We start from the raw sequence: 27,795 nt of genomic DNA, 5'->3' as shown, positions 1-27,795 counted from the left end.
AGGATGTCTCACATTTCCCTACAGTTAGTTCTGAACTTGTTCATTTATCAGTCTTATTTCAGGACTCCAGTTTTCCCCATTGGAAAATAAAACAAAAATATTTAATACTTGGGCTCTGAGCAGATGGAACAACATCTTCCTGCTGCTTGTCCCAGAAGCTGCCCTCAGCCTCAGGCTGCCCCTGACCAGAGTAGGGCTAAAAATTGGGAGGAAGCCATAATGTGTCTCTTGTCTATCAACCCCTGACGAGCAGAACCCCTCACATTTTATCTTCAAGTGAACATGGAGGAAGGGCTGAGTTCTCTTCATTTCTCAGGAAGCCAAGAACCAGGGGTTTAGCTATTTACCAACCTTCCCATGGACAGTAAGCAAAATTAAAGGAGAAAAGCACTGTGCTGGTTTTACAGAAAGTACAGTTCAAAGGTTACAGCAACCTTGGCCTGGCTCCCCTCACCCAGGCACGGTGCAGATAAGGAACCGTCCCCTCCCCACTGAGTTCTCACCATGTTACACCAGAGCAAACTGGAGCACTGCTCCTGTGATTCCAGTCATTCCTCTCTGAAGGGTGAAAGCAAATCTGACATCAGACCCAGGGCTGCAGTGGTCTTTTCTTTACAGCACACAGAAATACCACTGGACAGTTTTTCAGCTACATCAGTGTCTCTTGAAAGCAAAAATTTACATGAAAAATAGTTTTGGAAATTTCTTGTAATAAAATTTAGTAGCCATGTGTAAATCAAACCCTTCCTCTCGTGTTATGTTAATAGAAATATTCTTTTCTTCTACAAGACTCACATTTACACAAGTCATATACAATGATAAACATTATTAAAGTTTATTAACAAAAGCTCTGTACATCTTTTCATACACTTGGAATTTTACATCTAGTCAAAATAACAGCACATTTCCATCTTACCTTTTGTACAAATTGTTACAGAATATCCACCAGTGGGGCAAGTAAGTAAAATAAACCACTGGTTTACTTTTGTGAAGTATCTACAAAAGTGATTTGTGACATTTTTAAAAAATTCCCCAGAACATATAAAAATAAATTATTTTTACTTTTTCAATTAAATCTACTAATTAGAAATATTACAAATCAAAATATCAATGTTTTCTTATGAATTCTTCACAATACAAAACAGATTCACAGAACTTTATTTACAGAAATGAGGTAAGAACTGTGCAATGTTTAACTAAGAAACATATTGCAGAATTAACATGTTCTTCCAAATAAGTACACAGTGGAGGTCTAATTACAGCTGGGTCTTTTCCGCTAATAATTCCCACCTCAACTCTTGATTAGTGGTCATTACCCCCATTTAAACTGTCCTTCACCACCCTGCATAGACTCGCCACGAGATCAGCAACTGCCGGAAGTGTAACACAAGTTCACCCGTTTCAACCACTGGGAAATTCTAGTGCGAAATGGTAACTCACTTTTTTGGTAATTTATTAGTGAAAAGTGACCCAGGTAACAATCTGCCTGAGCTCTCTACAGTGGTATAAACACCTCTAGGAAAGGCAGAACAAGGCTGCTGGTGCAAGACAGAATATTCCCGCTGCTAACAAGGACACGTCTAGTGCATGATCAGCTGTTTGCAGCCATTTCAACAAAATGGAGGTAGCAACAGGCACTTGGTTTAGGCCAAACACTACACAAACTTCTTCCAGTGTGGCCTTCTCATCTGGTAAGAAAACTTTGTCACTGGAACCAAAATGGTTCCTTTAAAAACCTCAGAACTCTAAAACCTACACCAAAATTAATAAACTTTGGATTCCATACCATAATTCTTATTCAAGAAAAACTCCAACTATACAACAATAGGAATTTAAAGGAATAACAAGTTCAGAAGAATTCCCTTATGAGTCAGGTTCCAAAACAGGTGTGTAAAAAAAAGAAACGACAAACAGCAAGTCCCAGCTGCCATTACAAGCTCAGTCTAAAAGGATCTATTACAACTGCAGCAGCAGATCAGACGGGCTGGGGCTGGGCTGTTAAAACTACTGCTCTGAAACCAAAGCAATGCAGCACTGCAGACGGTTGATAGCCTTTCAGTCTGTGAGATTAGGATTGAAGAGTCAAGTGTATGTTCTTCTGTGGTTGAATTTGTACTTAGTACCATCATATTGACAAAATAATTATGATTTGCAGAGTTTTATCTACTTCACAGTCTGAGACATTAAGAAGTACATCCATTTTAGTGCAACAAGAAAGCAAATGAAAGCCTACCAAAAATATCCTTATGAAAATTCTGAACTGCTTGCTGTGCAGTAAGAGTTCCTTGTTGCTCTTTTTCAATCTGCAGAAAGGGAACCTGGGGTTTGCAGCCACATGAAGTGCTATAACAGCAGGACGTGCAGGGCTCAAGTGTCATTCAAATGTCAACTCTTCTCTGATGCAACTGGTCCAGTTTTATCATTGAGCCTCTGTGTAAGAGAAAATACTTCTAAAAATCAGATTATAACATACAGAGCTAAGTAAAATTCAGTTCATAAAGATGACAAAACAGTTGAGGTACATTCATTAGAGCCATCTAAATAGTAACTTCTGTATTGTAAAAACAACCATGTACTGTAGAATAAAAATGGGGAGAGGAAAGAATAATTAAAGGAGCAGTCCTGTATTGAAGCAACTAGTGCTAAGGTCATGACAGGCAGCATTAGAAAAACACCAACTCTCCTTCTGCTTTCATTCCAACAGGAGTGGCTGTTCCTGGCCATGAGTCACAGTAAAACTGCAAGATGGTCAAGAGAAACACCTTTTTCAAGAGAAAAAGAGAGTGGCCTCTGCTACATTTGCCCACTGGAGAGGGTTGAAATCTACAGTTCTCCCTCAGAAAAAATACAATTTCCAATTTGCCCCATCACAATTCTTTCTTTTATATATTGCTACAAAGACATTCCCTGCAAGTATTGAACAGGACTGAGCAAAAATCTCATCTCATCTAATTGACTCAGCATTCAGAAATGCCTGAAAACGTGTTTCAACTGCAAGTGAGATTAAAACTCCTTAGAACTCTGACAAATAGAGAATTTGTTAAGAACAGTTCAACAATCTATACAATTTGTCTCAATTCTAGCCTTAAAAAATATAAAATCAATTTCAAAAGAAATTTTTGGTAAGGGCTTTTTTCAAAAGATATTCTTAGATTTCTTGTGATAATTTACAGCTAACTTAACATAAAGACTGTAATGCCGTAATTGTAAAAATACAGTGCACTGTACAGACATAGTAATGGCCATTTAAAAAAATAAAAAATCTAAGATCACACAATATTTTCCTTGGATGTACACCAAATATAAGGTCTCAATTCCATTCACTACTAATTTTTGGAAAATGAGGAGAGATCAGTTTTTCTGAACAAACTGTGAACATTTCTGAACGAAGGCAAGGCCTGGAGGCAAGGCCTGTGCTCCTGAAAGCAGGGCCTGACCACAGTGACTGTTTGCAGCCACGTCACAACTGCCCAAAGCACAAAGCTGAACAGATGTGAGTGCTCACAGTTTTGAATGGAAGGGAGCTGTTTCCAGGAAAAATCATGAAAATTCACCATTTATGTGGTTTGTGTCTGGAAGTGTGTACTGCCTGGAAGCACCACAGAAGCCCAGCCCGAGTCCTCCACCATAGTGCTTCTAAAGTAGCTGGAGGATTTGGGAGTGGGGAGCAGAGAGGGGACTCATATTTAGGCCAAACTCTCCCCACCTGCTCTTGCAGAGAAGCTTCTCTTCCTTCTCTACCACTACCACTTGCTGTCTTCTCCAAGGAATGCTGAAACTTTGTCTTCCTGCTCTATTCATCCTTTGTTTTTCCAAGTTTCATATGCTCCTTCCTTTATCTTCTCATCTTAATTGTAACACCCTTAAAGAATGAAGCCTGTTCTCTGATTTCTTGAAGAAAGAATTCTTGTCTTGAGGATGGAGATTATGGACAAATACTGAAGAAAATGGAACATCTTTGCCACAAAAATATGTCTTGTTTCTTTATCTATAGTCTAGGAAATGTTTAATTACTCTATGAAGCGGAAGAGCCGCTCAGCCTCCCAATGTACAGCCTCGCTTTCCCAGGCCAGCACCAAGATGCACACAGCCCGTTCTCCTAACACAGATTCCACCTTCCCAGCAACGGGCTCCTCACCTCTCAAGCCATCAGCTAATCCCCACAGCTCCACAGGGCCTGAGGCCTGGCCAAGGCAAACTCACCAGTAAGGTGGTAAAAGGAATGATCCTCAAAACAGTGGACACAATGCTGGGGAACAAGTAGGGTGAGGAGGACTAGGGCTGCAGTTGTAATTACAAGAGGAAGGCAAGGGTCACTGGACTGGTGTCCTGATCCAGGGAGGCAACAGTGTGCAGCAGACATGCTTGGTGTGATTACAAGTTCACAGAGTTCTGAGCCTCATTTAAATGCAGCCCAAGGCTTAAGAAAAATAAAGGCTTAAGACATAAAATCCACCATCTTTGATTTGTGAATACAGGCACATAACCTGCTTCTTATCTTTTAGTTACCTCCTGGAGGTATTGCGTGGAAAGTGAGGTGAGAAGTATACTTACTGTCACCTTCTGAGCTGCGTTATCTCCATGAATTGTAAGGAATGGGTTGGTAGCAGCTGCATTAAGTGGTGAGGCCTGTGTGCCTGAAAGTAAGTTGTTTATGGGTATCTGTGCTCCTCCAGTAATCTGCAATTGCTGTACTTCAGACTGATGGTGTTGGTGATGGTGATGTTGCTGCTGTACTAATTGATACAAAAGGGCCTGATGTTGTTCCTTGAGCAATATGGGAAGAGGGAGGAGGAAGAAAAAAAAATCAATAATTAGTTGCTGAAAAATAGCTCCTCCCTGTGTTCCTGCTTATCTAGATCTTCAGTTAGTGCAACCCTTAAACTAATCCCAGCTAATTTAGGTTACACTAATGAAGTTCCATGAGACTGTGGGAAAGGAAGTTCCTGTCAGACTCCCTGAAATCAGTAGCTCAGCAGAAGTTCAGCTAAGCCTGCTGGCTTCATCAGGCCTCTGTCAGAACAAACATACCTGAGAAGACTGTGTACTGAAACTACACAATTAACAATACAAATAATTAAACCGGTTACCTGATGGCCTATATGAACACTGCAAGCAGAGCAAAGACAGCTCACGAGACGATATCCAAAAGCCTTTTGCTAGTGTTCCAGTGGAATCAAAGATAGGTCACAATACTGTTAGAATCCACACACGCTCTCAAGCTCTGCTGCCCACAGTTGATGCTGAGAGAAACAAGCCTCCATGTCCACAGAGGACAAAATGGAATTGAAGGCACTAGGGAATGATTCTTCTAACCATACACACAACCCAATAATATCCTAATATTTTACATGACTATCATCCAAAAAGGCTGAAGCAACTGAAAGACTAAAATATTATCAAAGCCTTTAATATCAAGTTAAATGCATTACTACTACTTATATTAAGCTGAGGAGTCTATCCATGCCTTAGAATACAATAGAGGAATAAATCATTATTAACTGAAAAACTTACTGATGTGAGTTGCTGGGTACTTAGTAATTGCTGAAATTGCTGGTGCTGTTGATGGAGTAATAGTTGTCTCTGTTGGTCAGAAAGCAATCCTAGTCCCGAGGCACTGTAGGGTTTGACAGGGTAATATTGTGGTTTATATGGAAGTATGGGAACTTTTTACTTCAGCTTTCCATTAAAGAAAATATGTACACAAACGGACAGACCCTATTTAGCATTTGATTTCATTTTGGAAATATTGTCTGACTGTCCAGTTGCAATTTGACACCACCCCAAGTCTCATTTATGTTGAGCAACAGCAACATCTTGCCTGTAACATGTTTACTCACTCCATGCATGTTATCTGAAACTCAGATAATAATTATCAATTATAAAGTACTTTTCAAATACTTTATACAGAAAGGCCAGATTTTATTTTACAAGACAGCTCGTGCTAAACTTTAAAACCTAGTTACCAAGCATTTACTTTGCCTTGGTTTCCTTCTAATTACCATCCTTTGTGTCATTCAAACACAAATCACTGATATTGCCCACACCTTGTCTGTAATTCAGCAAACACTTTCAGCCTTGCAAGTGGCCAAGGGATGGAATGGACCTGCCTCTGCTTTTGCCAACTACTTCACTTCCAGTCTCTCTTTTCATGCCTACATTAAATTGTCCGCAAATATTCAGGAAACTGGGCAGGGAATAGATCCAGCTGACAACTAGGCTGTAAATAAAGGGTTTCTTCAGCTATACCAGTTTACTGCAAGACCAACAGCATGAACAAGGGTATGTTGGGAATAGAAGACCAAGAAGACAGCTGGATTTACTCTTTTAGTACAGTGTTCGTTTTTACTACTTTTAAACATCCATTAAAGTATTAAGGTGTTGTTTCATGATAGGTTTATCCTGCTGTTGAAAAATTAAGTCTTTCCCTTTCAGCTGTACACTTCTATATCCTCTTGCAAGGGGCTTGACTGTGGATCTTGCCCAGTGAGCAGTGACCTGTGGGAACTGAGCTGAAACTTTAACCAATGCAAAAGATACTTGACAGATTCTCTATTAATGCAGATGAGGTCTCTGTGTGATGCAGTTCTAGTAAGAAGGTGCGTATAGGATGACAGGATTGCTTGTTGGGATAGGTAATAAGGAATTATTCACTTAAAGCAGTCACGAATCCACACCATGAAGCTACAATCATGTAGCTCCTTGCTTTTTTACAGCAGCCAGCAAACTGTAGCCCAACTCTGCTGTAATTTGACTTTGTATTAACCAGCCAATATGTAAATACCCAAAGCATCACCATTCTCTCCTACTGGGACAAGTATAAACTTGTAAGTTTATTAAGCCACATATAAACATTGTCTCATACCCTGTTGCATGGTCTCAGCACTATGAGACACACCTGGTGGGCTGCACTAATGATTTCCTACGGGGAAAGGGAAGCCTGTGTCAATGGGAAGTTTATGGAATATACCCAAGGTACTGAGGGAGCTAATGGAAGTGCACACAGAGACATTTTCGACCATTTTCCAGCAGCTCTGGCTGACTGGGATCTCAAGATCCGAGCTGACTACAAGAAAGCAAATGTGATGCCTGTCTAGAAGAAGGGCTGGAAGGAGGATCTCGGCATCAGGCCTTGTCAGTCCGACCTCTGTGCAAAGGAAGGTCATGGAGCAGATCCTCTTGAGTGCCATCACACGGCGTGTACAGGACAACCGGGATCAGGCCCAGCCAGCATGGGCTTGCGAAAGGCAGGTCCTGCTTCACTGACCTCATCTCCTGTGACAAGATTACTTGTTTGGTGGGTTAGGGAAAGGCTGAGAATGCATCTACCTGGACTTAGGTAAAGCCTTTCACACTAATTCCCACAGTATCCTGACTAATATTACCATTGTTCCTTTCTTCTCTTTTTACCTCACTTTTTCTGTATTCTTCTATACTGGAATGAATCTTCTCCGCTGTTTTTGTTCATTCTTTTATCCCATTCTTTCTTTTTCCCAGATCATGTTTTACTTTTGCACTTCTTTTTGCTGCTGTTGTTCTCCCTTCTCTTTAATCGCTCTGCCTGCCTCTCTTGCTCTGCATTGGCACTTGAAAGAAGATACCCTCAGTCAGCAGCTGAGATCTCAGTGTCTAGAGACAAAACCGAACTGCAGAGGACAAAATGCTGCAGCTCCCAAGCTTCCCAGAAGAGACAGTTCACTGGGTTTCACCTCAGAGCTTTCTCTAAACCAGATCAGCTTGGAATGTAAATTTAATCCTTTTTGGCTTCTCGTTAAAAGGTACATGATCAGTCTGAAACTCTCCATCCTACACTCTTCTCTGGTTGCGAGAATGTAAAGAAACAATCCTATCTCTTTCTTCAAATCACTTAATCTCCCACTGGCAATCTGTACTAAGCCATCTTTTTCCCCAGAAAGGGATCAAGTATTTTTCTCTGCCAAATGAATGTGGGTTCTTTTACCCACAACTTGAAACTCTCTCCAACAACAGTGTGCAAATCAGTGTTTTCTCACCTCCTTGTGTGCCGAGGTTTGAGACTTCATATGAATAAGGACAATATGCATAAAGAAGTCTTCGTGTATTGGTGAACACTGCCTATTTTTCACATTAAACTGCTGGGACAGATTCTGGAGCTTGGGAAGTTACTGTAACAAGCAACTTCCAGGAACATCTGGCAAGTCTTTTAAAATTACAGAATAGTAAGTTCTGAAGTTAGAAAGCAGGGCTGAGTTCTCATGTAGCTTTCCAGCATGCTGCCAATACTGATTTAAACCACCTCCAACCTTGACCCCAGCACACAATCTAACTGGGGTCAGAGAGCTCACATCACCACAGCACCAAACCTTTGAGCCTGCCTGTGCTTGGTACCATTCAACCTTCCCACCAGGGCAGTTCAAAGAGCAAGGGTACCCTGGGAAATTTAACTTTAAAGAAACAGTCAACCAGTTACCACTGAAGCAGCACCAAACTCAAGCCTGGCAGGTGTCCCATAGAGTTCCAGAAACAATTACAACCTGTGGAAAGTATGTTTCTGTCTGGTTTTTTTTTTTTTCTTCCTTCAAAATCATCCCAGAGCCTCTCTGCAACTTAGTTCCCATAACAGAACCTTTTTTCATATATTTCACTACAACATTATTAATGGGACAAGCATGAATGAGGAATGCACATGTCATTACCAGAATCATATTAGCACTAACATTACTGAACTTCTCCCTTCTAAGCATACAACCAGAAATACTGAAAAGTCACAGAAAATGAGGGTAATTGTGAAACACCTTAAAAGGAAGAGGGCCTGGGAAGTAATGTGGATGAGCTCAAATAAAGCAGAGAATAGTGTGAAAAGTGCACTTTTAAATTTTAATATAAACATTAATTTTAAATTAATATTATTGAGGGAGCAGTGCAGAAAGAGATCATGCCATAATAGAAACAGAGAAGTGGAAGTGCTGACAGACTTGTTCAGCATAAGCTTATTGTAGTAGGAGAAAACAGGGAGTCATTGGGAGTATTCCAGACTCTACAAAAGGTTAGAATGAGAGCTTAAGAACAGGATACTGGCTGCAGTATTTTGCATGAATTGGAACATTCTACTACTAGGCTACACAATGAAGAGTTACAGCACTTAAAATGGGTATTAAAAAAGAAACAGAACTTCTGCAATACAAAGAGAAGCAAATAATTGGTGTATAAACAAAATCATTTGAGAAACAGTGGCATAACTAGTATTTATCATAACTGATATATTCTGGCAGTACCTGAAAGTGGAAAGCAGCATGCAACTGGTTAATATGGTTGATCTTGTCTAGTATTTCTCACTCTCTCACACTTTCGGGGAGAGAATGCAAAATTTTTGTGTTTTTCACAAATCTCTGATGCTCAAGAAAGATGGAAGCTTTTCATGAACAGAATGTCTTTTGTTTATCCTATGAAACCTCATGTTCACAAAGGCTATAAACTATGAAAAATACAGGCTCCTCAGGAAAAACGTAAGGACACATGCAAAGAACAGGATACACTTGGAAGTATCAGATTTTATGAGCCTACTGAAGCAATACCACACAATGATACAGTACACAAATATTCAGGAGCTGCCAAACCAACAGGAAGCAAAGAAACTGGAAAAGGAAGGGAAAGGATCCCTTGCATCATTCCAATCACATACGTCTTTTTTTGATGGATAATCCACCATAATCTCCAAAAATAAACTCTACTTAAAGACAAGTAATCCACTCCCTATTTACAGGCACTTCTTTCTACATAGAACTGTAGTGCTCCTTTCTAAGTGAAGGACAGGATAAGGGGTGAGGGGAATGGGACAGTGAGAAAGAGTTGGCCCAGGATCTGCTCTATCCCAAAATACTTTCAGACCAAGAAGTCCGTTCCTCCTCACAGAAAGCAGCTGCCCTCTTTTGTTACCCATTTGCCTTGCAGTTCAATCAGCAACAGTTTATACTACTGAGGGTACCTGGCTCTGGTGAAGGGCTGTTAGGAATACTCACAAGTGAATCTTTTTATGCAGTTAGAAATCCATAGGAACACTGCTTGAAAAACTAATTTTGTTGGGTTTGGAGTCAGTGCAGGCAACTGAAGACCGTGCAACTGTATTACAGCTCTGGTTAGTTATGCCTATTACATCTTGAATTACATGACCATATACCCTTCTCTTCCCCCCACTCCCCCCCTTCTTACTGCAACAAATGGTAGCTTTTCCAGTGCTCCTTTAATCCTGGGAGAACAATTGGCAGGACAAAGAATATTGTTTTCTGAACTAAAAAAAAAGGAGCCAAAGCACATTTACATAATTACATTTGTTTGGGAATGTGACTTGATTAAAAAAACAGGAATTCACTAGGATTCCCAAAAGCTCTAGAGAAAACATCTTTTCTTTAACTTGACTATATGTGCTTCCATTAAATGCCTCCTCATTTTCATTCACAGGCCAGGAGCAGAAGTTACTTATACAATTATAGGCAAAGGAATAAACAATATATTTAGAGTAAGACAAAAAAACCCAGCTAACCTGGAGAACATCAGGCACTATGAGGAAAAATCAGTGAATTCTTACCTGTTATTTAGCGTGGTTGGCAGAGGATGTGTTGCATTGGGTGGCACGGTTGCATGAGTGAGAGAAGGGTTCTGTGATATTGTTGCTGGGGTCTGAATTACCCCATTTAAAGCCCCTACAATTCCATTGATTGCCAGCTGGCTGGCTGGCAGTGCTCCAATTATTCCACCCACAGCCGGCACTGCAGGAATGGTGGAGGTTACAGTCTGCATACCACTAGCCAGTGCCCCCACTGTCACACCATTGACCTGCTGAACTCCGGGGACTCCCGAGCCTTGCTGGGCCGGACTCTGCCCAGCAGGTGGTGGAGTGGAAAGCGCTGATGAACTGCTGGTGCTTTGTCCGCTGGAGGTTATCTCCTGGTGTCAAAACAAACAACAAAGCCCCCTCAGCTGCATAAAATTTCACCTAACACCACAATGCAAGGACTGGGATGAGTTAACTTGTAACAAGCTCAGTTTAGAAGAAAGAAATAAAAATTACCTGATTTAATACAGGAAGAGAATTGTCCGGTAAAAAACTGTTTCCCAGATGAGGGCTTTTACTGCTGTTCAGGGAATCTGTGCTAGGTGCTAAAGTAATTATTTCAAAAAACACACAGTGGTTAAATTTCTGTAACATGTAAAAAAGGTTCAGAACAATTATTTAAGAATTATGACAAAGCTAAACACAGAAAATGTAAAGTCAACTTTAAAATGATTGGTGAATTGTAAAATATTAACTGAGTAACTGGTGAATCAATAGATTCAAACAGATGTGCTCCAAACTGAAGTAAAACAGAAACTTCACTGAAACAAGTAGTAATGATTCAGAAAAATAAAGCAATTGATGTTAAACATTTAACACATCAGCAAATGCTTGGTCTATATTCATCCTACATTTATATTCATCTCCCATCAATGGCATGTGTGGATGAAATAGATATTTCATATAAATACATGTTCAAATTACTCTGACACTTTAATAATCCCCTCTACTTACGTGCTTGTACTGGAAAGGCATGTACTTGATGAGAAGGGCTGGGATTTGAAGTTATTGTTGGAAAGGGCACCGAAAGCTGTGCATTGAGAAGCTGCAGTCGCTCCTTCTTTGCGGTCAGATTCTTTATCTGTTCTTCCAACCGCCTATTTTCAACTTGAAGTTGGTGTAATGATTTAAGCATTCCTAAAACTAAGACAAAAATGAACACATATTGCACAACCACGTTCAATGAACAAGTAACACCTTCATTCAGTTTTAAAATTCTGCATTACATTAAGAACTAGCATATATGCAAAAATATAAAATTATTACAGAAGTCTGAATTTTAGTGGAAATATTTAAGATTAATTTTGAGTAATTTAAATTGCAGAAAAAGGTTCATAGCGTGTTGTGATCGTAATTTTGGAATAACTCTACAGCCTGGCTTAAATACTGACAGAGTGGCATCATTAGGGCCAGCATTGATTTTAATTAAACAGTAGTCTGTGATAACTCAGCCTCAAATCAGAATATAAAAGTAGTAGTATTTTAGTTGCACAGTTGGGATAAATCCAGTTCAGCTGCCGTATTAGGAACTGCAAACCTTATAAAACTGAGAAGTTTGACAAGAATATGCTCAACTAACAGCACAGGCAACCAACAACATTTATATAAAAACAACCAAGTTTATGAAAAGGGAGTTTTTCTAATTTAATGATTTCTACAGTGAATCATAAATGTATTGAACCAATGAAAAAACCAGAAGTCCTCCAACGTGAAGTTGTCCCGGTGCACCTTGGCGGGAGCTGCGAGCGGCGATCTCGGAATCCCCCAGCAGGGAGCACTCTGTGAGCACCGCACTTACCCCCCGCGTTTCCATAACGAGGGCATCACCTTCTCGACTGATCTGATTTTTACCAAGCACAGTTTTCTCAAACTCCCATTTGGTTTCAGAACTCAGCTTTCCCAACCAGTACTAGAGTGTGACTGTAAAGCCACAGGGATAGCCTCCTTTTTTTTTTTTTTTTCCCCCCTTTCTTTTTTGCTTTTTCTTTTTTTTCTTTAAATTCTAAATTGTATTTGTTTAACATGACCTCTGGAGCTACTACAGACATAAGTCTACTGGTATAGGCACATCTGGTCATTTCCCAAGGATTTAGCTTTTATCCCTCCTCTTCAAGTACATACAAAGGAACCCTCAGTGAGCTCAAATGAGATGCAATAAGACTTAGCTAAACCTGTCCTCCAGCTATCATGTTTAAAGGATTATCCCTGCATGAATTTCCTCACAATTAGCATTTTTGTCAGGATACCATTCATAAAAATACTAACTAGATACCTCTTTACCAATAAGAAGAATAATGTGTTCAATAAAATATAACACAAACCATAACCTGGAATAAAATAATTTTTTTAACATAATCAGTAATTGTCTTTGATACTAATACATTTCTGAATATGAAGATCCACATGACCTACTGAGCATTTATGCTTTTAACATATTCATTTTTGGAATATACCACTCTATTAAACATAACATGAGAAAATAATAATTTGCTTGCTTTAGGAACTCACAAGAAAGGCAGAACATAATAAAGACATAAAATTCCAGTAGAACACCTGCATTATATTTGTAAATGTTTTCTTTTCAAACAGCAACAGAAGTAGAAAAGTGAAATTTAAAAATAAAAAATACAACAGTAAAAAATTATTATGCCAATTTATATCACACAATATAAAGAAAAATTGGGAACTTACTACAATATTTACAGTAGTGGATCTAAGAGTTCAGAACTCTTTTCCAAACTCTGCAACTGGACCTGCAAATTACTTCCTCTTGCATGATACAATTTCCCCATCGATAAAAATGTGGATGATTATAGAGAAGTCTTTTGTAATCTACTGATGCTATGTGCTGCACTAAGAACTATGCTAGGATTGTACACCACCACAGCTATATTTCAATTCACAGCAGAAAATAAATTTTATTAAAATTCTTGGGCAAGCACAGAGTAGCAGTTCTGAGTAACAGTTGGCAAAAGTCATAATAAACAGATTGTGAGTACTTACTGTCACTGGGGGTGCCTTGCTCTAATAAAAACTGTTGTCCTTCACTCCACTGCCTCTCGAGAAGCTGTTCTATGCTGGCTGCTACTGGGGGCAAATTTTCCCCACAACCATTCCCTGATTGATCATAGCGAATCTGCAAGCTGCTCACAGGGGATCTGTTGAAAATATTGCAATTTATTGTTTAAAGAAAAGGCTGAAAGGAAATAGAAAAAGGCTGTTGAAATTTCTTATCTTATATCAGCTCTTAGCACCTTCATATCTTATGCTTCCAAGACTAAGTTACTTCACCGTAATCATTACGAACTCCTGGTTCTCACTGCCAGGTCTTCAGTAAAAGACGTATTATTACAGTGTGAGAATTTATACTGAGAAAGCACATAACCTCTTCCTGCATACAGGCTAACAAGACAGTAAATGACAAACAGCACTGGATTAAATTATACAATACACACTTCTACAGCAGGAAACCATTATAATATGGATACACAGGACACTGACTTGGGGAGCAAAAAAAACCAGCCTGCACCAAACTTCAAACCTTTCCATGAGAAAACAGGGAAAAATAAAACAAATTTATTTAAATCATCAAATAGAAAGGCCATATATGATTCCACTGACTAACTCATTCTAAAAACAGTCATGTAAATCTGGATTTTTGAAGGACTACATGAAAATATTATTTCACAAGGGATGCAATGCAAGTTAGAAGTAAGTTATCCTCTGCCTGTATTGTGAACACTTAATATACCTCCTTTTTTACTCATGATCACACACAGTTCAAAGAATAATCCCCTTGCCACATGTCTTTTCTCATCCAGGAGAAAATTAAATATTCAGCACACAGCCACTGAGAAAGCTGGCTACCTCTCTCAGGCCCTAGAAGAAGGCTTCTTTTGCGTTGGATGTGGCACAATTTAACTTGTGAGCAAAACCAGATGCTCCCTGTATTTCTGACTCGGATTTCTGGTCTCATGTATCCATTCCTCCTACAGGACCAACACCAAAGCCCACCAAAAGCTGGTTCTTGATTTTCTTGTTGGCTGTTTTGGGGGGGGGGTGTGTGTGTGTGTGTGTGTGTTAACAATTCCAGTGAGCTCATATTCTCAGCTATTAGTTATTACTGTAAGCAACTGGTGACATCATGGGATCACAGCTGTACTCTTCCACCCATAGTGCAAACTTACCAACAAGACCACCACAGCCCCAGTACAGGACAACACGGAGAGCTCAGGAAATCAGTGTGTTAATTATGATTAGTGTAGTAAGCAGTGGTCACAGCACATTAGCTACCTAATGACTGTAGAGCATTTTGTAGGCACCAGAGCAAAGTGATTTTTACGATAAAAGGTTTTAAGTAGGTGACTTAAGAGCTCTGTTAAGTATTTATAAATAGTTCTTTTGCATACAGGAAGAAAGGAAAGCACTTGTTAAAACAAAAAGCTCTGATGAATGGGTAACCAAGGTAGTGTTTTTTGACAAGAGATGACAACTCAACAGCATGTAACAGTTCAGCACAGAGACAGCAAAAGCAGTCTTAAAATGGTTACAGGATGTGCTGAAGCAGTAAGAAGGAAAGTTTATGCAGAAACATTCTACACAGAGGTATTACTCTTACACTTCACACAAACAACCTGCTTTAAAGAAAAACAAAACAAAACTAAAACCAGAAAACAAATACACAAAACCACTGAACAACTCCCCCAGAAACTTCTCTGTCTGCATGTTCCTTAGCAGCACATAATACTACCCTAACAGATTTCCCTCCTGAATTATAAATCACCAATGAAATTCTTGTTGGGCTTTGGACTGCTTCCTATCAATTTTGAAAAGGCAGAAACAAAGCAGTACATGATGGTGTAACCTCTACAATCCTTCACTGGAAGCCTGTACAGAGAAGGATAAAAAAAAAAAATCTAGATTTCTGTGTATTGCAACATTATTCAATCTGTCCTCTTCCAACTGAACCCCTAGCTCATCCTTTAGACAGGATATAGTTCCTGCATGCTAGGGTTGAATCATTATTCCAAACAATATTTGATCAGAGTTTCCAAGAGGATTATACATGTGCTGTCTGGACTGGTCCAATCCTGCCACGGAGATGAGAACCCTGTTTCACAGCTTGCCTGCTTTCACAACTGTTTTTTGATTAAGTTTGGTACAGTTACTCATACTATAGAGCACTAATTAGAAGCAATACTGCATTTAGCTATAAGCATACATACAAATTTCACTGCAGGTATTACATAGCACATTTTTAAATCTAAGGTTAAGTATGGGGTAAAAAAAAGTTTAAGTGCTACCTTGGGAAAAGCAGCAATTCCTTTGCAAAATGGAAACAGTTCACATATACCAGGTATATTTATATTTCTCATATATATATTAGAAGTTAAAATACGACAGCTTAAACATCAAACGCTGTGGTTATATTGGGGTACAAAGATATAACAATATGAATTGGAAATGACCAAACAAGCTCATGAGTCACATATGTCTTCGCCAAAGAGCTGCAATCAGCTGCGTCATCAACAGCAAACAAATGTTCCGCAAGTGTTTTTATTTTAAGCAACTCGCTGAAAATCACATGGTTCTTTCGGAGAACGGTGTTATTTATGTATCTCATAAGCTTCAAAGGGAACAGAGTCAGAACTTGCAGCTAAGTAATTTTAATAGATAGAGCAGGTAACATTCGGAGTTGCAAAGTTTCCAGATAGCAGATTTTTTGAAGTTAGCTTTTTATTCACTATAAACCGTATTTTAAGTAACCAGAGTTGCTTATTTAGTAAAGAGGGGACGGTGGGCTGTTACCTACACATTTTAGAAACCTTGACATATGTATAACCTTTTTTGTCGCCCAAACCTGGGCTGAAATTTGCTGACTACTGAACTTAACTGAATGAGTAGGTTTTCTAAATTTTTTCCATGCTAGGTATTTCAGACTAAGTTTTTCCACCTTTCAGTTCTGTTACTACAGCACCAATTTCTCCCCCTTGCTTTTTACACCACCACCCCTACTTCCCCCCCTTCTTGGCTTGTTTTTGAACAACCCTGCCAAGCAAAATCTTTCTCCTCTTTGCAAAGTGCTACAGCTTCCATACACTGCAGGAAGCTTTTCAATTGTGGACTGAGGTGGCCTTTGTATCATCCAGCTCTCCTTTGGCATCCCCATCAAAACCAATTGGTATTTTACCATGCTACAAATACTGGACTGTATATACCCTGAACATACACATTCTGTAGAAACATCATATTTAAGAAGTTTATCTTCCCAAATATTCGACCAAAAGACAGACTGAACACAGCTATGTCCGACGCAAACCATGCAAAGACCTGGTCTTTGCATATTATTAAGAAGGCATTAAAACTTGTAATTGCCACAACATGTATGCATAAGAAGGCTATTTAAAAGAAAATCAAAACTTCTGGAATTTCCTAATTGTTGAGCATTTCCCTTTGCAAAATTCTCTGAAATTCCTTGTCTGTATAGATCAATTTATATGCTAATGTAAGTATACATATTTATGCCAAGAATACCATCTAAACTAATTTGTAAATTCTCTATTTATTATTTTAGAAGCAACACATACTGGAAAACTTAAAAACAAGTTCATGACTAGGTAATAACACCTAAGTATTATAATGGATAATCTCATCCCATCCAGCAAGATGTCCTTTGATTAATTAAGGAATATAATACAAGATCAACAACACCAGGCATGTACATTAAATTATCTAATTTGGAGATATTTGTTATAAATTACCATAATAAACACATGCAATAGCAATAAAATTCATTATTATAATGCTATTTCTGTGTAACTAGAATTTTTTAGCTATCCTAAAATCTTTTTCAGCATAAATCTTTTTTCAGATAAATCATTTTCATTGTTAGTCCCTAAGTAAAGACACACTAATAACGCCATAAAATCTAACTCGTATTGGATGAGTTAGAATGGAAGATAAAGCCCCCTAAAATAAAGATTTGCTTAAAATATACAGAAAATATTACTGAAATATTTAAAAACAATATTGAAATGCTAACAGCAAATATTTTAAAACAAAATAACATGATTCAGTTTCAGCAGAATTCTTATCTCAAAGATTTCTATAAAATCTGAATTGCAGCAGAACAAAAAAATAGTTTTTTCTACAGAGAATTGCTACAAATTTTGAAGTTGTGAGGGAAAAGGAAGAAAATATTGCTTGGAATTTTTACTGTTTAATTTAATTTAATGTTTCACACCATGTTATTCTTGTGATCACTATTAAGTATATGGGATTTTCGGATTTTTGCAAATATTACTAAACTAGGATTGTGGTAACAAATTTGAGGAAAAGCAGTACATATGGATTAAATGATAGATAAATCCTTCTAAAGCAGGACTCCGTTTCTTAAGTAAGGGAGTAAACTAACTTACCTACTAACCTTAATTTGTAAACATAATTTCAGTTGATACAAAAGTAAATTTTAGCACAATTTTAGCTCTCTGGATGTATGAGGGATTTTTGTAGGTGGATACATTGATACAAAAATACATGTATTTATACATGTGTGTTTATACTTTTATATAGATGGGCTTTTAAAACACTTTGGTATTGCTGATAAAAAGACAGTGAAGTTTGTAAATCTTAAAACATTTCCTCTGCCTGCACTCTCCAATGTAAATAACGCTTACCGTGGTGAGAGACTTCCTCTGGGTGATCCTCCTCTGCCAACAAGGCTTCGGCTGTTATCTCCGAGATCTTGATCTGCAGTGTAAATATTTCACAGCTGATAAATCGCCTTTTCTTAGATAAGAGCTTTAATATTTGATGTAGATATTTTAAAAATACCTTCAATCTCAACTTCTATCTGCAGTTACTGTTGAAGAGTGAATAAGTAACTAGTTTAAGATTGCTGAACTGTAGCATGTAAGGTGTTGTCCTTACACATTTCTGAGGCTGTACCAGGCCATGGATTATGTTCACTTCTTTCATTCCTTTCAGTTTTACAGCACAGAAGCGTGGTTTGCATTTGCAGTACCCTCCCCTCAGCCACTTTTAATTTGTACGGTGAAAGTAATGAATCACAGCTGTGGACAGCTAATCTGTATGCTTATCACAGCAAATCCTGATGCTCTGTATTTTTTTAACACTTTGCATCCCAAAACAACTCATAAAATATATAACGTATTAAACTTAATGCTGCCATCTAACAAGCACACGTTATTCTGCAAATTTACTGAAAACTTTATGAAAGCGTATAATTCACTAATTCCTATTTATAAGCAAAGCGTAGGAAAGCCCCTTGCTAAAAAGGTAGTAAAACAAACAAAAAAGGCCTCATTAAATATACGAAAACGTTTTGCTTGGAAGGACTCAAAAGGGTTATTTTCCCTATGGCCTCTCAATAAAATAACCCTATCTGCCCCCTTCAAGGTTGCCCTCCCCCTATTCTGAGTCAAGCGACCTCCGACCCCTTGGAGGGCAAAGACATGACTGATCCATTCTTGGTAAACTGCTAAACTCATTCCCTTCCCCCAAACAGGCATGACTACTACGACATGTCAACAAATCCTTACGGAGGGAATGAAACAAAGCAAAGCCAGCGGCTCATTAAAACCGCAGCGGAGAGCCCGCGGTACCAAATGCCAATCGGTAAATATTCACAAGATTATTAAATGCTGCACAAGTTCTCTAACGGGATCTCTTTCACACGAACTTGTATGTAATGCAATTTCATGAATTATGCAAATAAAGGTTTCAACTATTCACGACAAAACCCAGAGCTGTGTCACTCTGGCTGCAAAGAGCTGGGAACTGAGCGCATCAATCACAGGAGTCACAAGAGACACTGGTGCATTCCTGCCTGCTGATGGCTCTGCTTAAACATTTACATTTCACACACCGAGGGGAAAAAAAAGGGGAAGAAAACCTGTGCTGTTCCATAGAACAACTGAGAATTTACTTCCAACACAGAACAACTTTTTACAGACATTTAATAACCAGAAGTTGAGCAGAAATCAAAAATACAATTTAACAACCTTTTTATAAACAAGGAGTTGTGTGAAGCTGCACGTTTGCACCGGCAGAGGAAGCTTACCTGTTTGGCTGTTTTCAGACTGAGCTATGAGTGCTGCCATGGCTGAATTTGGATTCAGCCTATTGCCATACATGTGGGATGGAGGCAGACTGAGAGAAGATCCAGGTAGGGTGTTTGCCTGCAAGAAACCAATTAAAACTTGAATCCTTTTTGTAATGGGGAGTAATGCTAAATGTATTTTAAAGAAGCCTTCTTAATGCACATTTATTATTCTTGTAAGTTGAGTGCTTTTTTAAAACAATGTATTTTAAAGAAAGAGATGTCTTTCATTTATGATTATAGAAATAGAATTGCAGTACTTCAAAAAATAGACCAGGTTTTAAAGTATGTCATATTTGTGGATGTCAAGATCTTCTAATTGAAGAAAGCCCTTCTAATAATAAAGTCCTGTAGCAAGTATTAAAAATACCTAAAGGGCATTTTAAAACAACCACAGTTTGCAGGAGGGGCAGACTTCCTTGTGATCCCGAAGTATGCGCTCAACACTAGGACTTAGTAGCATGGCGACCATGTGGTTATCCTACTAATTATTTAATCTTATTAAACCATTTACAAAATAAGGGCAGGTAGACAACAGATGTCTCACAAATGCTTGGGTTCCTTACATCACAAGCCGGCTGTGGAGGTCAAAAGGTCCAACTTTCAGCTCTATAGTTTAACTACACAGAGCCATATTTCCTTTGCTCGACTCCGTCATTAGTAAAACGTGCACAGTATTTTGTTACTTCCTATTTTGATAGACTTGGAAGCCTGGTGTTTTTTTGTTTTGTTTTGTTTTTATTTTAAAGAACGCAAACAGCCATTACAAGTATGTTTTCTATACAATAGGGGGCTCTGGGAACCACAGCTTTGCCCTGACCCCATATAAGGAACTGTATTTTTGGCAGTTGGCCAGCTCTACTTATTGAAGAGCTCCCAAAGTTTGTGTTCATTCATGTTGCTAACCACAATTCTGAAGGTCTCTGCTGGGACTTGTGCCAAACAAGCGAAAATGAACCCTTAAACAGATGAAGCTAAGGAGGCTGGCCAAAATCTTGCATAATCCAACGTAATAAAAATACCTTCTTCCTTGGCTGCTTATGCTTTTTCCCTTTCGAAGAAAAAAAGATTTGTGTCAAATGGTAAGTTGCAGAGACAGGCAGTCAAAGAAATAAAAGCACGGCTGCTTATTTTAAAGGCATTTTCCTACCTGATAAAAAAATTATTTCAGAACAAAGAAAAGATTGTGGGGGAGAGGGAGGGGTAAGGGGGTGCAATCAAAGATACACAAACCTGTGTGATCACTGGTTTTAGAATTAATCTTCTAAGAAAATGTAAACAACCATTACAAATGAAACTTTTTTTGAAAAATGAAAAAAGGTGAACAGTAAGGAACTCAATTTGTGGGACATTTTGACATGCATAACTGCACACAAGAGACAAGGGAAACATACTGGTTATTACAGCAAAATATTACAGAGTATAAACTATGTCTCTGGAAAGAATCACACACTACCATTAACTTCTGGCTTTCTGCCAACATATTAAACTTGATGAATGGACTTTTATGAATTCACACAACTGTTTTCAATGATGCTTTATTTACTATATACTGGTGAGAAATTGTGCCTGATATTTACATTCTTCTACTGTCACAAAGTTCGAAAAAGCCACAAGTAATTGCTTACAATGATCAGGGGTTCATTCACTTCAGTTTAGAGGTATGTGCAAGATTTCTAGACACGGAACCACAATGTCACTTCAAATCTGGCTGTTACTTCTGGTGTTTGTTGGCGATTTTTTTAAGAATTGCATATCTTTGATAGAATTTATCTGGATTATTTCTAAGTCTTAAAAATAATGCAAACATTTCCACCTACCCAGGTACAACAGCTTCCAGAAATACAATAAATATTTAGTACTGTGACACTGACAAAGGCAGCAATACTGCACAGCTCCTGCTATTTTCCTTAAAAAAATGCCCATAGGGCAGTTCCAACTTAACTATTGCTGTTCCTAGCAACCTTCAGCTGTTTTCCCCTCAAAACCAAACAAACTTCAGTCATATCCTCTCACTGATAAAACCTTACAGATTGGAGCATTAAGAGATTCACTACCACTACTACCATTCAACCATATCTAAAACGCCAGACTAGGAAAATAGAAGTTTATATGATGAGTTCTACTCATAGTTTTGGTGGTAGGGTGGAGGCAGGTTTTAAGCTCCAAACACCAGGTCTTATTTCTGTTTAGTTTTAGCATATTTCTCTAAAACATTTAGTTTAATTCCAGTAAGTGTATGTACAGATCACATTTTACACAGAAGCTTCTATACTTAGCTCTCAGTCCATATACTTCACTGCTTAAAACTGTGCAATAGCAGCTACATATTAATTTATCATGGCAATGTAGCTATAATCAGCAAGGGGAATACAAGTTTATTTGACCAAAACATGCACAAATAGCTTTAAGAACTTTCTGAAAGTACCTAAGTATCTTTGAAGGGAGTTGCTAAAGTTTGTTGAGTTAACTATCACACCACAAAACAGAAAACATCAAAGGAACTAAACGTTTGCTAAGTGGGTTGATACAACAGATCAAAAGACTTAGCAGGATTGAAACAATATCTAAGAACTTGAGGTTTTTTCACAAGTAGTGGTTTCACCCTAAATGTTAGCCCTGTTTCCATTTTAAAATAATAGTAAAGGTGTCTTTATACAAGTTCCAATGCCATCCTGCATCCCATACAACTCTTCAAGCAAAAAGAAACAATAAAATTGTTCAAGTAAGTTAAAGGCAAATAAAAAAACCTCTGAAAACACTTTTTAAAAATGGCAACATAAAATGACAAGAATAATGATTTGTGAAGCTTTCTTGTATATGTGACGACTTCCTCTGACAAGGAAGTAGAGATGGCGGAGGAGTACTACATTATTTAAAGGTGAAATAGGAGCTTCATGTTTCACTCACAGTCGAAACAAGCTGTAGCAAGCATTTATTAAAAATGCGCAATCATCCTGTCAATACATATTAAGGTCACAGGACTGACACATATTCTAAAATGCAGAACTTTTAAGGCTGTATTAGTCTTTATTTCAACTGTTTCTATTTAAACACTCAACACAATACATGATCAAAATGTATGAGCTAATAAAAACCCAAGACTACTAAGTATTTATTTTGAAAATGCAGCAAGTTTCCCTGAAAATATTTTAGCAGAAGGATTTAAGCCCATCTAGAGGTATACAACACACTGCTTTCCTTTATGGCATGTTCAATAAATCAGTAAAGCCATAAGCAGTAGAGCAGCACAGAAGGACGATGCATTGTAATTCAGAGAATATCCATGTGCAGTAAGAAATGATTGATATTTGACTGATGTTTAAAAACACTTCCTCTACAGCAAGAGAGCAAGTACAAGCATATTCTTCTAATTAAAGAATAAGACTTGCCAGTTAACTACATAGTACAATATTTAGAATAGTTTTATATTTGTTTGCATGACTTCAGGATAGTATTTAACAATATGACTATAAAGTTTCCAGAGCGTTCATATCTGAACATTTACTACTATATGAAATTTCCAGGGAAAGCAGTCTCTTCAATCAAAAGTTACATGTTCTTTCAGCGGAAAAAAATCAAAGGCAAGAAAGATGAGACAATACTTAGCTGTATGCAATCAGATTGAGTCTGAAAACTTTGAGACTCTTTGAAGATGCCTTTTCCCTCATTTCTTTCAAGTTTTATGCTATGAAATATTTTCTGATAACAGGCCTCATTTCTGTCTCAGCTCCACACTAGTAAGGTTTTAATACTCAGCGTGTGATGAGAGATGAAACCAAGTGTGAACAACTTTTGGGTCCCATGAGTAGGCTGACTGTTGAAGCTGTCAGGTTCAATTGCATCATTCCACATTATTCAATGCCCCAAACTGCTCCCTAATTGTTAGAGGCTTAACATATTCAAAACCATTGTTTAGGCTAATGCTGAAATGCCTACAGTTGAGTTTCCACAAAGAAAGGGGAGGGATTTAATTGTAGTTAAACCATTACTGAACTCTCTTCCTTTCGTGATAGGGCAACAAGGATGGCCAGAACAACCAATTCCAAGACAGCTTCTTAATCAGTTTATATCCAATCAACACCCCTTTCCCTCTCTGCTTTAAAAACTGTCATTGCTATATTGTAGCTTTGTATTATATCATCATAAGGCTTTACAATTAGTGACACATTACCTAATTATCCATTTCCGCCAATATTTATTTGTCAAAAATAATTTCAAAGGTTAATTTTATTTCTTGTTTAAAATAAAAACATATCATTGTTCCTGTAGTTAGGGTCACACCATTTACCAATCATCATTGGTGTTATTGATGTTATTCATCACAGCATGATGCTGTGATATGAAGTGCAGAACTCCCCCTTGCTCCTACTAGTAGAAAGACAAGAAATAAAGAGCTTTAGAGATACCACTAACTGCTTATGGCCAACTACTACTGAAATCATAGAAAAAATTTAGATGCAGACGAATTTTAAAGCTAAATTTTCTGCACTCTGTTCTGCTACCCTTCTGAGATGTTGCAAACACTTTCGAAGCATGTCTAGCTTCACGAAATATGGAAGGAAATTCAAGCATAGGACCAAGTGATAGTATCAGTTTACTTCATCTAGAAGACATCTTAACCTGATGCATTTTGGTCTATGGCAAGCAACATTTATCTGAACAATTAATTAATTAAAACCTGCACTGAAATTAAATGAGATTAAATACGAACACATAGCATTCTAGACACATAATTATAATAAAAATTTTATAATGTGCACATATAAAAATTATTTTCTTTTCTTGAGAGGTGAAAAGAGATGCCTATTAAGTGACAGCAACAGAAGCAACTTTGCCTTGTGTTTCCTACCTTAACTTGGGCAAGTGAAGAAATATTATTTTCATCCCTTGAAATTTTAAGGCCTTTGCCTGTGTATTGAAGGCAATTGGAAGAATGTGCTATTACTTCCTTTTATTCTGTCAGTACTTGTAGCACCACCTTTAACTGCATTTAGGAGATATGAGTGACCCAGAAATGCCCATCATCACTTGCCTCCTGTGAATTGTCAGCTGCTCCTTGGGATGGCCAAGCACACCCATAGAAGGGTGGTCACAGCTGACTGAGGCCATGCAGAGGAGCCCTGCCACATCAGCACCTTCTCATGCATCACTCACTATGACACAACCCTTGAAAATTTTCACCACAAATACAGAATTTGTGTACAAATCTTAGAATGCTTATCATGACTTTGTTTCCAATGGAAAATCAAAAACCTAAATGCCTGTTCATTTTCCTAATATGCCAAGAAACATAAATAGAGACAACACAGAAAATCCTTAATAAAATACAGTTCCCACATTTCTTCTGAAAATTATCATCTGACTTTTCAAAACAACTACCACAACATAAAACAATATTAATCTCTAGTATAACAGTTACTATTAATATATTTTAATTAAACTGATACTTTGATTTACATATTTTTAATATATGTTTTGGTGGCCTTAAGTTGAACATAATTAAATTTAAAGCAAACAATATTGACCACTTAACTATAACAACCTACAGCATTACTGATAACTGGAATTAGAGTGATTTTTACAGCAAACCTCAGCTCACCTGCTATCACAATCACCAATGCAAATCAAACCCAAACTTCCACCATAGTTTTTTTACCCATTCATTCTATTAAAACAACACTGAGATTGAAAACATAGCCCTCCCATACTGGCACCATTACCATCCAAGTATTCTGAAGCCCTTAAAGTTTGAGGATTTTTTTTAAAACAGATAAACAAGGTCCAATTGTACAAAAAATGTTTTTGCCACCTGGCTGAAATAAAAGAATTAACTGGAAAGTATAATTAGCAGGTTGGAAATGTTAAAATAAAATCAGGAAAAGGGTTTATGATGTCTTAGAAGAGCAACTTTTCATTCAAAAAGAAAAAGAACATTAATTACAAGTGTACAAATTGTCATAATTTACATCTGTTAGGAAAACTGTATTTGTGACATCATTCCATGGATACAATCTTCACATTGCTAGTACTTTTTCTGTCTGCAGCAAAAATAAATCCTTTGAATGTAACCTGTAATGAAGACTCCAGCTTATAAACAAGCTAATAATCAAATACTGTCTTTGAGAATCAATTGTTTTGATTAAACATAAAAACAAATCCTTCAATTAAATGAAACCATCTAACCTTCAAACACCAGCAGTCAAGTATTTTCCAAGAAAGGCATGAATGAATACAACTGGGAAACACAGTGGGATTTGAAAGGCAAAATGAAAAATTAATGGCACACCTACAGAAACTAATTTATACCTCTGCCCAGTGTACAACAAGGGCACATAAAGTCATTAAAAATCACATGGATAGAAGGCCTATCTTCCAGTAATGTGAAAACACTATAACCTCAACTGTACTACCACTTTTCTCCTCTCTTTCATGTTAACTAGCTAGATATTACATTAATTTTTAACCAATTCAGATCTATTTATTTATATAACAGACATAAAAAAGAAACTCACGAAAACTTGCTAGAATGCTACCTTCTTATAAGTGCATTATGTGAACCTCGTTTTTCACAACCTCATTAAGAGGTCTTTTTACTTTGGTTGGCTTTTTTGTTTGGGGGTTTTGTTTTGTTGCAGGTTTTGGTTTGTTTTTTCAAGGAGGCTTTGTAGATATAAGACCCTAGGATTTGTCCACAGTCGGAACTGAAAACAGAGCCATCATTTCAAGACAAAGCCCTTTCACCTTAAGTTGGCTGCTCTGTCATTTCCATCTACCTGTCTTCACAGCACTTAAACTGTATGTGCTCTACATGGACATGGAAGAAGTATCTTGCCCAAGAATCTTTTTACTTAAGAAATTGAATCTATATGTGAGGAATCTCCATTTTGCATTCACACTGACTAGCAGAAAAATTACTTTATTAGGAAACAAACTCAGTATATCCATAGAGGAATCTATTTCCTTCATACCAGTATTCCTAAGAAAGCCAGACACTTTTCAATATGGCAAATAATGGATCTAATAGAAAAGTAACTGCTTTCAAGATCATCTATAATTTCAGAAAGAATAATAATAATCAGTTACTTATTCACAAGCACAGACATTTTAACTATCTAAATATCAACAATCTTTGCTATTTAAGTGATGAAACAAACACCTTCAGTAGCAGAACTGCTGCTGTGCAAAAACACTTGCAAGATTCTCAACATTTATACAAGGCCTATAAGGCCACTGCCTCAGCAACCAACTCCGCAGCTTGCAACAAACACACACCATGCATACTTGAAATCTTTTTCAAGCAAGACCTAAACATTGTTTCATCTAAATACTTTTATTATTTCCATCACATACAAACTAGAAAATTTCACACTTTTTACTTTTAACACATTATTATTGTCTCAGGCAGCTAAACTGAAGTAGTGCTACACTCAGTTCAACCAAGAGGTCAATGTGCCTCAGTTGCCTGGAGACTGATGGTTGCTACAGCAGCACCAGATAAGCCAAGCTAAATAAGCTTCAGCTTGAAGGCAGAAAACATTTATTGCTAGAGCGAAACATTGATGCAGTTGTCTCAGCATGCAGCACTGTGCAAAACCTTGCAACGCCTTTCAGACTACCTCTATGTTGCACAAGTCCACACGAAGACAAGCTTTCTGAAGCAGGAATAAAACAAGATTTTCATTGGGTTAAATACTAGATTACTTGCAACTATGATTCCTTTGTTCTTCTAGTTCAGTCACATGTTAGAAGGAATTTTCCCTCTGGCTGTAAATTCTTCCTCCTTGCTACTCTCCTCCTCCCCCACCCCAAAAATCCTCAGTTAGACTGCATAAAAGAAAATTAGATTTTTTCCCATTTTACCCAGAAGTAACTAGAAATTAAAACAGCTTTTAAATGAGAAACAAGACAATTTTGATGGAAAAACTTTTACTAGTCCAGTTCTTTCACGTTTTTCATTTTGCAAAACTGAAATTTAGGTGGCTGTGACACAAATACTATTTAGTATGTCTGGAAGGAAAGTCTCTTTTGCACTGACATCCTACACCACAATACCAAACCTCTCTGTCTACAACATACTGAA

General features: G+C 37.7%; 1 protein-coding gene across 22 annotated transcripts in view; it reads right to left on the bottom strand.

The window, feature by feature from the left end:
• Positions 1-811: 811 nt before the first annotated feature.
• Positions 812-27,795, bottom strand: part of MLLT10 (MLLT10 histone lysine methyltransferase DOT1L cofactor) — a 135,872-nt gene continuing 108,888 nt past the window's right edge. For 9 of the 22 annotated variants that reach the window (XM_086860387.1, XM_086860439.1, XM_086860348.1 and 6 more), the window contains 9 exons: positions 19,674-19,791; positions 18,268-18,340; positions 13,595-13,749; positions 11,546-11,734; positions 11,048-11,136; positions 10,565-10,923; positions 5,515-5,617; positions 4,555-4,767; positions 812-2,430 (listed from right to left, as the gene is read on the bottom strand). In XM_086860387.1, the coding sequence (XP_086716513.1) occupies positions 2,386-2,430; positions 4,555-4,767; positions 5,515-5,617; positions 10,565-10,923; positions 11,048-11,136; positions 11,546-11,734; positions 13,595-13,749; positions 18,268-18,340; positions 19,674-19,791 (1,344 nt within the window). In that variant the 3' untranslated portion in view covers positions 812-2,385. Of the gene's footprint in view, positions 2,448-3,706; positions 3,863-4,554; positions 4,768-5,514; positions 5,618-10,564; positions 10,924-11,047; positions 11,137-11,545; positions 11,735-13,594; positions 13,750-18,267; positions 18,341-19,673; positions 19,792-27,795 lie in introns of all 22 variants that reach the window. The other 13 variants (XM_086860367.1, XM_086860343.1, XM_086860407.1 and 10 more) reach the window with 3 other exon arrangements.

This window comes from Cyanistes caeruleus, chromosome 1 (assembly GCF_971803275.1).
Source record: "Cyanistes caeruleus chromosome 1, bCyaCae1.hap1.1, whole genome shotgun sequence".
Classification (NCBI taxonomy): Eukaryota; Metazoa; Chordata; class Aves; order Passeriformes; family Paridae; genus Cyanistes; species Cyanistes caeruleus.
This window is presented reverse-complemented; position numbering and strand designations above follow the sequence as displayed.